Here is a 10,041-nt window from a genome sequence, read left to right as displayed (position 1 = left end):
GACCCTGCCTCCAAAGGCCCAAAGCAGGGGACACTGCTGTCACAGCCCACTTGGGGCCATCGTGGTCCCCCCTGCCTGCCCTGGAGAGCAGGGCAGGGTGCAGCTAGGGACCCTACCCCAGAGCCCATGCCCTCCCCCACGTGGGGTCCAGGGCCCCATTTCCCACTCCCATGCAACAGCCCGGACACCAGCCTCCGCCAGCCCCTGGGACAGGGCCAGCAGCACCCACAGCAGACACAAGTTCACACGGTGATTTATTAGGACACAGGGACATGCTCCAGGAGGCCCCAGACTGGCCTGGCCCCGACCCAGCCACCAGCCCAGGCAGAGGCAGCTCCCTTCCCTCTCACTGCCAGCGTCTCCTGGTCCAGCAGGTACCACCCACGCCAGCCCCAGCTGCAGAGCTCACAGCAGCTCCAATGAGCAACCCCAAGCAGGCTGGTACCAATCCCAACCTGGGGTGCCAGGTCCAGCAAGCCCGACCAGGGTGGGTGCAGGGATGCTGGGCAGGGGACAGCCCAGCCCGGGGAGGATGGAGGAGATGACAACCTAGAGCTCCTGCGGGAGCCATCAGCTACAGGTACATTTTTACAACTGGGAATCCCAAGAAATGCTGGGAGAGGCAGGACCTGGCTCTTCCCCCCACAGCGAGGAGAGAGGCTGCCCATCCACAGGGAGGGGAAGAAAGGCCACCCTTGTTGTTGGGAGACCAGAGAGCAGAACTGAGCCCAGGTCCAAGGTGACAGACAGGCAGACAGCACCACCCCATTCTTGCTGAGCCCCATCACTGCTCCCCACCCTCTGCCAGCCAGCCCAGGCCCCCCAGCAGCACACCGGGCTCACCATGTGCCACATGGGCAGAGACCCAGAAAGGGCAGGGGGAACCCAGCATAGCCCAGCTCCTCTCCCCGAGCCATCCCAGGCCACGGCCTGCGTGTGTGGGCAGCCCTCCCTGTCACAGGACGCTCACATGAACTGTGAAAGGTTGGGCACTTTGATGTTGATGTCTCCGATGTTGATGTTGCGAGGGATCTCTGGCAGGTTGATGTTCTTCACAGCCGAGACTGCACGGGAAGGAGCGGCTGAGAGGCCTCCCTGCTGATGGGAGAGACCAGTGACTGCCAGCCCCTTGCCCCCTGCAGCCCCTCTGTGAGGGGCTCCAGGCTGCTCCCGGCTCAGCCCTGCACTTTGCCACAGGAGCATCCCTGAACTGAGCCATGTCCCATGCTGCCCTGCCTCCCCCGAGCCCCAGGGCCCAGTCACGTCCCCCCATGCGTGGCTCGGCATGGGTGCAGCCAGGGAGCCGCCCCCACGCCCACCTCCTGCCCTGCTGATGGACCCGGTCCTATATCGGGGGCAGCAGCACGGTGCTTCCCTGTGATGAGAGCACAGATGCACCTTCACAATGACAGTGCAAACAGGGGCAATAAACTTTTCACTACCTCAGGTTATTAACCTTGATGGGAACAGCCATTTCCACGCTCAGGCTGCTCCCTACGCTCCTAAACAGCACAGAGCACAGCTGGGGAGGGATGCCCCCAGCCCTCTCCCCGAGGACTCAGGCAGGCAGAGACCGGGGATACTGGGGATACCCCATATGTGCCAGCTCCAGACCCCAAAGGCTGTCCCCCCTTACAGTCTGGAGTACATCAGCCTCCCACGGGGGAGAGCCACAGCATTGCACTCACCTCTGCCTTCTCCAGCTTGCTTTGGGCCTCCACCTGTGCCACAATCTCGTTCATGTTGGTCTCCAGCACCATGCCGCCTATCACCACCTCCTGCAAGATGTGGTGAACCTGCGAGGCCAGGGAAGGGAAGGCATGGGAAGGGATGGGAAAGGAAGGCTGCAAACCCAGCCCAGCTTACGGACCAGCCAGGGGTGGCAGCAGCCACTGCTGCAGAAGTGTGTTGGGGACTGGTATTTCCCTGAGACACAAATCCAGCCCCATCCTCCCCTCAGCCCACACAGCCCCGGCAGCTGGCTGCCCGGAGAGCAAGAGGGCCGCCATGGTCCTCAGCACATGGTCCCACAGCCCTGTTTACTGCTTGTACCTCTGCTCTAGAGGACACCTACCACAGGGACAGGAGCAAACGTTGCCCACTGGACCACCAGGCACAGGGCTGCCCCTGGAGAGGCCAGGTCTGACCCAGCTCGCTGGCACACCCTGGCTGCACCACCTCTGACACCTCATCTGAAGCTTGATCCCTTCCTGTGCTGGGACCCAGGTCACAACCAGGAGCAACTCCCTGCCTAGAAAGCATGCTGGAGAAGAGCCCACAAGGCAGCAGAGAACCCAGGGCCTCCCAGAGCCACTGTGCAGGACACTTCTTCCCAGAACCAGTTTCTTCTACCCAGAAAGCCAGGCTAGAGCCCAACTTCTTTGCTTTCTCTTAGGAAAGACGGGACTGTGACACACACAAAGAAAAAGCACAAAAACACTATGAGAGTCTGCTCCCTTCCCCAGGGTCTGCCTGGATCCAAGGATGAAATGGAGCAGTCTCAAGGCAGTGAGCTGCTCCCTCCTGCCAGCCCCATCAGGGAGGACCGGTGATACCCCATAGGAGAAAGGGCCCATCCTGGTTTACAATCCAGGAAAACACAAACATCCCCCACCATGCCAGGTGGCTGCAACCCACCTTCAGCTCCACCGTCCTGCACAGCCCAACCTTCCTTGCTAAGTCAGCAGGTCCCAACAACCACCCAGCACAGATAATGAATTTATGGGTCTCTGGTTACTTCCGTGAAATAGGCTATTAATGGAAGATGGTTAAGTTATTATATCGTTTTATGGCTTCATGAGGGCAGGTTGCACTTGTAAACGCTGTGTGGCAAATACGGCCAGGGCAATGCTGTGAAAAATAAAGCAAGCTGGAGAATCTGCTAGAAGGGGGAAACCCAGCTTTGCGCAAACAGCAAGCCTGATGCTCACCATGGGTCCCGTCCTGCTCCAACAGTGCCAGGAGCAGCAAGGTGTGTGGGATCAGCACTGCACAGGGCGAGCCATGGGTGATACAGCACATTCCCGGGACACCCACAGCACTGGAACTGCTGTCCCGCAGCACAGCCTCAGCTCAGCCCAGCCCCGGCAAACACCGCACCGGACGGCGCTAGTAGCTCCCCAGAACAGAAGAGCATCTTGGCTGCAGGAAATGTTGTTCCTTCAAGATCTGGCTTCACCCCAAGTTGGACCGAAACCAACAGGGCAGAAATCCCAAGCAAGCTTTGTTTTCCAAACTGAAACACAGCATTTCCTGAACAAAACATGTCCTCTCTGGGACCTTGCAGCTGCTGAGCAAAACTCACGTTTCTCCTCCAAGGTACGAACAACCAGGGGCTGGGCAGCAGCTGCCTCTGAGCCTCCCAAAGGCTTTGTGGCTCCAGCCTCCCCTTGCAAAAGAGGAAGCCCTGCAGCTCTGAGGTTGCTGCTCCCAAAGCTGACAGCCTAAAAGCACTGGTGTCACTGGTGCCCGAGAACCACAGACTCGATGGCCCAGTCCAGCCGCCTGCTGCAAGAGCAGGGACCTGAAACCCGCAGCAGGTCTCATTTCACGGACCCTGTGCTGCATACAGAGTGTAATGTGTATCTTAAGGCAATAATAGAAAATCACAGGACCCAGACAAAGCTGCACCCAAATCCCAGCCAGAACCCGCTGGGTTGAGGTTGTTCACAGCCAAAGTCTCTGCTCGACAAATCAATGCTTTCCCGTTGACATTGGCCTCATTTTTCCCATTCCAGTCGGGAACTCACAAACTCTGCAATCCATCTGCCAGAGCAGAGGGTAGCACCATGCCCTGCACTGCTCTTGACAGACTGAAGTCCCGGAGGCAGGGTTCTGTGGGAGCGCTGGGGCAGCATCACAGCTGGAGAAAGCCCTGCCCAGGCATCAGAGGGGCAAGACCCAGGGACCAGCAGGACAGACCCGCGTATTTCCAGCACCCCCAACACCGCCCATCTGCAACCAAGCGCTTGGAAGCACAGGCACTCAACATCAACACATCTGAGAAATAAATACATGCCAAATATAGGAAGACAGACGAGAGGACCAACTGATAGTGGCCAAGGACTGAAGTCAAGGCTGGGAAGCAGCGGGAGCACAGGACAGTCAGTAAACAAGCCTGAGTGGTAGGAGGGCCTTGGGGTGACCGAGCCCAGGGTCTCCCCGATCAGAAACCCTCCCAACTCCCATCTCCTTTGAACCCTTTGCCTGGCAGAAGAGTTCAGAGGAAGGGCAATCTGTGCTACTGCTGGCAAAACAGACAAGCAACAGGGTAATCTCTTCTGCCTGTGGGCTGCAGATTGAGTGTAAAGCTGTCAGGTCTTGGTCACGCCACAAAATACATAACTGAGAGCACACCCTCCCCCAGATGAGGCCAGAGGTGATCTGGGTGGCTGCCATCACTTCTCCTGCAGGTACTCCTCCTTCCTTCTGACTTCCTCCTTCCTCTCCTTTTGCTTGCTTTGATAAGAACACTTTTGCTGACAAGACAATCAATGTTGTAACATTTCTGAAAGCTTACAGCCAGGCAAATTATGAAATCAAAGTCTTACTTCACCAGTTCCTAGTACAATCAGCTGATCCAGACCACCTTCTAAGATTTGCTAACTCATTTCTCTGCCAGAGTTCAGAAGCTGGAATAGCCAACAGAAAGGGAACATTTACAGCCTTACTGATTTTTTTCCACTCCTCTTTCTTTGTTGGCATGTTTTGCCTTCAACAAAGCAAGAAAGCCCTTATCAACAGCAACACAAGTCCAGCACACGTCAGCTAAGTCTCTCCTTTCTCTAAGCATAGTCCCAGCTATCTTCAGCCCCATCTATGAGATCATCAAAGAGGACAGGTTTCCTCCCAGAAACTCTGTCCAGCTAAAAAGGAAGCATTAAAGGCTGTGTATTCCAAACACTCCCATTGTTCATTCCCTTTTTTTTCCTGCAGCTCTACTAAAATGTTAACAAGACTCCCAAGGGGCCCAACAGTACAGCAAGAAGAGGCAGAACACCCCTGCACAACACCAGAGCCTGCCCAGCTCCATCAACACCAGCCTGTACAGAAGACACGAGCAAAGACTCAGCGCAGATCCCTGTCACTTGACCGCATGGTTACCCAGCGTCAGTGGCAATCACCAGGGCAGCCCCCAACCCCCTCCCACCCATGGCTGTGCTGCAGCAGAGAGCACAGCCCTGCAGCAGCAATGCAATGGGGCAAGTGCCGAGAGCGGAGCTTACCCATGGAGGACTCAGAACAGAGCCCAGCAACTCAGATCTCTTGTCAAGAGGACATGATGTGAGCAGTTTATGAAGACCCCTGGCTGACAACTTCCCCACCCGGGATTTCAATCTCTCCCCAAAAGTGACGCCTAATGTACCAACAGCCTCTCCTGAAAGGCTCCAGAGCTCAAGGCTGGGCCAGCTCCTGCCCATGGGAGCACAGGCTCTAGGGAGGGCAGGGCTCTGGGGCAGCCAGGTGCTGGAGTGAACAACAGCACTGGCCCAGAGGAGCACACAGAGACTACAACCCACCTTGTCCATGTGGAAGATGAGGTCCAGCTCACACACATTCTCAAAGCACTTGTCCAGTGTCTCCACAAACACCTGAGGTGGCAGGAAGGGAAGGTCAGTACAGAAGACCACTGCAAGATGCTTCCCACTCACAGCCCCAGGGCCCGCAGGCAAAAAAGCCGCAGCCCTGACCAGAAACTTGTTGCGCCCCAGGGTATCACCCTGAGTGGGAATTGATGGTAGGAAAGTGCCTGTTCCCAGGGCAAACGCAGGCAGGCCCAGCCTGGGGGCTGCCTGGGACCCCCAGCACTGCAGCAGCAGCATGGGGTCAGGGGACTGCCACATGGGCATCAGCACCAGTCCTCATTACACCGCAGAAACCAGATGAAGCTCAGACCTGCTCGAGGAGAGAGCTTGTCTTGGCAAGGGGTTGCAGCTGGAACGAGAGCCTGGTCATGGCTGGGCCAGCTGCAAAGGGAGGGCATGGTGGGTCCAACCCAGGCAGCGTGGAGGGCTCCTCCTCCAGCCCCAGACAGGCTCCCTCGCAGCAGCGGTGTGTACCTGCTCACTGCTGTCTTCAGGTGCTACCCGCACACCCGGCACCCCCTCAAGGGGCCTGGCACAAGGTCAAGGGCATGGAAACATGGGACTCAGCTGTTCTGGGAGAAACACCCCAGGTGTCGATGTCCTGATCTGCTGCAGTGCTGGGACAATGGCTGGCAGCTGCATTCAGGGCAGGGCTGCAGCTCACCAGAACAGCCTGAAAGGGGCCGAGTTACGGGAAACGCAGGATCACAGGGCGGGTGACCCGAGCAGGGCAGGCAGCTCCTGCCACCTCCTGCACCAACACTCTCACACCTACCATTAGCCAGATTTAGCAAAGGTCCCATTACAAGTCTACACAGTGTTTGAAAACAATTTCTAAAATGTACTTTTATTTTTGGGCTCCTCCCTACAAGAAAGACACTGAGGTGCTGGAGCGTGTCCAGAGAAAGGCAACCAAGTTGGTGAAGGGCCTGGAGGACAAGTCCTATGAGGAGCGGCTGAGGGAACTGGGGCTGTTTAGCCTGGAGAAAAGGAAGCTGAGGGGAGACCTTATCGCTCTCTACAACTACCTGAAAGGAGGTTGTAGCAAGGTGGGGGTTGGTCTCTTCTCGGAGTAACAAGCGAGGGGACAAGAGGAAATGGCCTCACATTGCACCAGGGGAGGTTTAGATTGGATATTAGGAACAATTTCTTCACTGAAAGGGTTATCAATCCTTGGAACCGGCTGCCGAGGGAAGTGGTTGAGTCACCAGCCCTGGAGGTATTTAAAAGATGTGTAGACATGGGCACTTAGGGACATGGTTTAGTGGTGGACTTGGCAGTGTTAGGTTAACACTTTGTTTGCCAATGATACCAAACTGAGTGGGGAAGTGGACACTTTGGGAGAGCCACCCTGCAGGAAGACCTGGATTGGCTGGAAGAGTGGGCTAACAAGAACTTTATGAAGTTCAACAAAGACAAATGTAAGGTCTTGCACCTGGGACAACATAATCCAGGAGTGCAGCACAGGCTGGGATCTACCCAGCTGGGACGCAGCTCTGTGGAAAGGGACCTGGGGATCCTTCCTGGTGGACAACAAGCTCAGTATGAGTGAACAGTGTGCTGCTGCTGCAGCAAAGCAAGCCAACAGGATGCTGGGTTGCATCAACAAGCACATCACTAGCAGAGATAAAGAAGTCATTATCCCACTCTACTCAGTGCTTGGCAGGCCACACCTCATATACTGTGTTCAGTTTTGGTCCCTGCAATGCAAAAAAGGCATGGACAGGCTGGAGAGGGTCCAGAGAAGGGCCACAAAGATGATCCAAGGCCTGGGAAGTCTGCTGTATGAGGAAAGGCTGAGAGAACTGGGTTTGTTCAGCCTCGAGAAAAGAAGGCTTAAGGGAGACCTAATCACCATGTTCCACTACTTAAAGGGTGGCTACAAAGAAGATGGAAACTTTCTTTTTACAAGGAGTCACATGGAAAAGACATGGGGTAATGGGTACAAGTTACTCCTGGGGAGATTCCAATTGGACGCAAGAGGAAAATTCTTCACAATGAGAACAATCAGCCATTGGAATAATCTCCTCAGGGAAGTGGTGGATTCCCCAACATTGGGGATTCAGCTGGACAGGGTGCAGGGCCATCTTGTCTAGACCGTGCTTTTGCCAGAAAGGTTGGGCCAGATGATCCTTGAGGTCACTTCCAACCTGGTATTCTATGATTCTATATTAACGGTTGGACTCGATGATCTTAAGGGTCTTTTCCAACCTAAATGATTCTACGATTCTATCTTTTAAAGAAATTCATTCAGATTGACTTCCCCCGCTGCTTCCAGGTGGAGGAGCTGTGTATTGGCCAACGCACACGCAGCTCCCCCTCCGCATCGCAGCCCCCTGAACAGCTTCTCAGTCGCTTCCAGAAGGGCCGGCACAGAGGTGCCACAGACACGAAGTGCACCTGAAAGGTGTCGGGGCCAGGCCACCCAGCAAGGACTGTGCTGTGGGGGGAGGTACCTGCCAGCCGCTCTCAGGCAGTGAACCTCACTGCAGAGAGACCAACCTGGATGAGGTCCAGGATGCCCAGCTCACTCTCCGAAGAGTCCACACAGAAGACGAAGTACAGCGTGGCGTAGTGGCGGTAGATCAGCTTGTAGTCCGAGCCACCAAACAGGCTGCAGAGACACAAACAGAGGTGAAGAGTTTTGGGGGGGGGGGGATGCAGCCCAGACGCTCCCCTGGCCGAGGGGACAGCCCTGCAGGGCCCCCCCTTGCCGGAGGGGCAGAGGGCTACCTGCCGCACTCCAGGAAATTGCAGATGTGGTCATCCCGCTTCAGCACCAGGTGGAAAGTCTCTCGGATAATCTGCTGCTGGACCTCCTCTGCCTGCAAGGAGGCGAGGGCAAACACGCATGAGTGCACGGCCTGCAGGACCCACATGCCCTGCTCTCCCCCCGCTGCCCCGAGGGACACCGTGAGCCGGCAGCTCCGGGTGACAAGCAGGTGCCAGCTCCCCGCCAGCCCTGGCACCACAGGTGCAGCTGCAGGGGCAGCCACGGGTGACCCGGCCACAGGGCATCCTGAAGGACCAGGCCTGGGCGCTGGGCTGAGGCAGGCAGGGCTCCCCAGCCCCACCACGATCACCCCTGCAAGCCGAGGCCCCCCCAGAGCCCCGGCAGAGCCCCACCGATGCCCCCGGCCCCGCACCAGGTGCTGGTAGAAGCGGACGAGCCGCGGCTTGCCGTGGTTGTTGAACACCAGGATGGCGTTGATCATCCCGGCGGCTGGACGGGACGGGACGGGACGGGAGCAGAACCGGGGCGGCAGCGGTCGCAGCCTCCCCGCAGGAAGCCCCTCGCCCGCCCCGGAAACGCGGCGGCGGGCGGCGGGGCGGCGCTCCGGACCGGCTCCCGGCAGGCCGAACCCGGGCGGCACCGCGAGGACCCCGCGGCCCCGGAGCAGCCGGGGCCCGGCCTCGGCCCAACGCGCAGTGCCGGGGCTCGGGGACCGGGGGACGCTCGGAGCCGCTCCTCCCGCGGCGCCCGGGCGGGGACGCAGCCGCTCTCCCACTGCCAAGGCCGGGGGCTCCCGGGGGCCGGGCTGCTGGACCGGGGCCTGCCCCGGCCCTCTCCGGGACAGCGACAGCCACCGGGACAGACCGGGGAGGGGGCAACTGTTCCTCGCGGCCCCCGCCGGGGCGGGGCAGGGCACGGGCAGGTCTAGAACCGGGCCGCCGCCGCCGCCGCCCGCACCGGGAAGACGCTGCCCAGGCCCGCCGCCGGCCGCGCCGCCAGGGGGCGCACCAGCCCCAGAGCGACGGGAGCCGCGCGGTGCCACGCCGCAGAGGAGCGAGCGGGAAGCGTGGCCGCTCGCCGGGGCGGAGTTGGCGACAGACCACGCCCTCTCTTAAAGCGCCCGCTCCCTTGCCTGCCGGGGTGGTCGTGGGCGGGGTCAGAGGTCACCGGCGGGGCCTGGGGGCGGGGGTGCAGTGCGGGCGGCCGGAGCAGACCCCGGCCTGTCCCGGGCGGGGCTGCTGCCCCCCGGCACCCAGCGGGGCCGGCCCCGCGCCTCTCCCCGCCTCTCCCTGCGGCTCAGCCCTTCTGCCCGCTGCCCCACCAGCCCCTGCCCTGTCCCCAGCAGGAGCTGCCAGGAGGGGAGAAGCCCCCCCCAGGCCCACTGCATGGGGACAGCCAGGCCGGGCCACCGAGGGCTTTGCAGGAAGAGTCTTAGCCACCCGCCATTTTCTGCGCTCACTGCAGCCCGACGGCTCCCCCAGGCCCAGGCCAGCCCCACCGGCCGTGGTGCCCAGGGTGGCCTGCTCACGGCCTGGGGGGCTGCTCGCGGCCGCGGCTGCTCCTGTGGGCTCTCCTCCCCGCCACCCCCAGTGAAACTCCCGCTGCAGCGTCGCCGTTCGGCTGGGCCGAGCCATCAGGGTGGCTCCGGGGGACGAGCATTATTTATGGGGCCGCCAGCCTTGGGCTGTGGTCGGAGCACAGCACAGAGGAGTTCCATCCAGG

General features: G+C 59.3%; 1 protein-coding gene across 1 annotated transcript; it reads right to left on the bottom strand.

The window, feature by feature from the left end:
- Positions 1-237: 237 nt before the first annotated feature.
- On the bottom strand, positions 238-9,311 carry AP3S2 (adaptor related protein complex 3 subunit sigma 2). Its single transcript, XM_052808669.1, has 6 exons — positions 8,732-9,311; positions 8,319-8,410; positions 8,088-8,199; positions 5,520-5,591; positions 1,689-1,796; positions 238-1,095 (listed from the first exon to the last, which is right to left on the bottom strand). Exons 1-6 carry the CDS (start codon positions 8,798-8,800, stop codon positions 967-969), a joined length of 582 nt encoding a protein of 193 aa, XP_052664629.1. The 5' UTR covers positions 8,801-9,311; the 3' UTR covers positions 238-966.
- Between the last annotated feature and the right edge of the window lie 730 nt (positions 9,312-10,041).

The sequence above is a fragment of the Harpia harpyja genome, chromosome 14 (assembly GCF_026419915.1).
Source record: "Harpia harpyja isolate bHarHar1 chromosome 14, bHarHar1 primary haplotype, whole genome shotgun sequence".
Taxonomy (NCBI): domain Eukaryota; kingdom Metazoa; phylum Chordata; class Aves; order Accipitriformes; family Accipitridae; genus Harpia; species Harpia harpyja.
The sequence above is the reverse complement of the archived record's forward strand: the minus strand, read 5'-3'. Positions and strand labels throughout refer to the sequence as shown.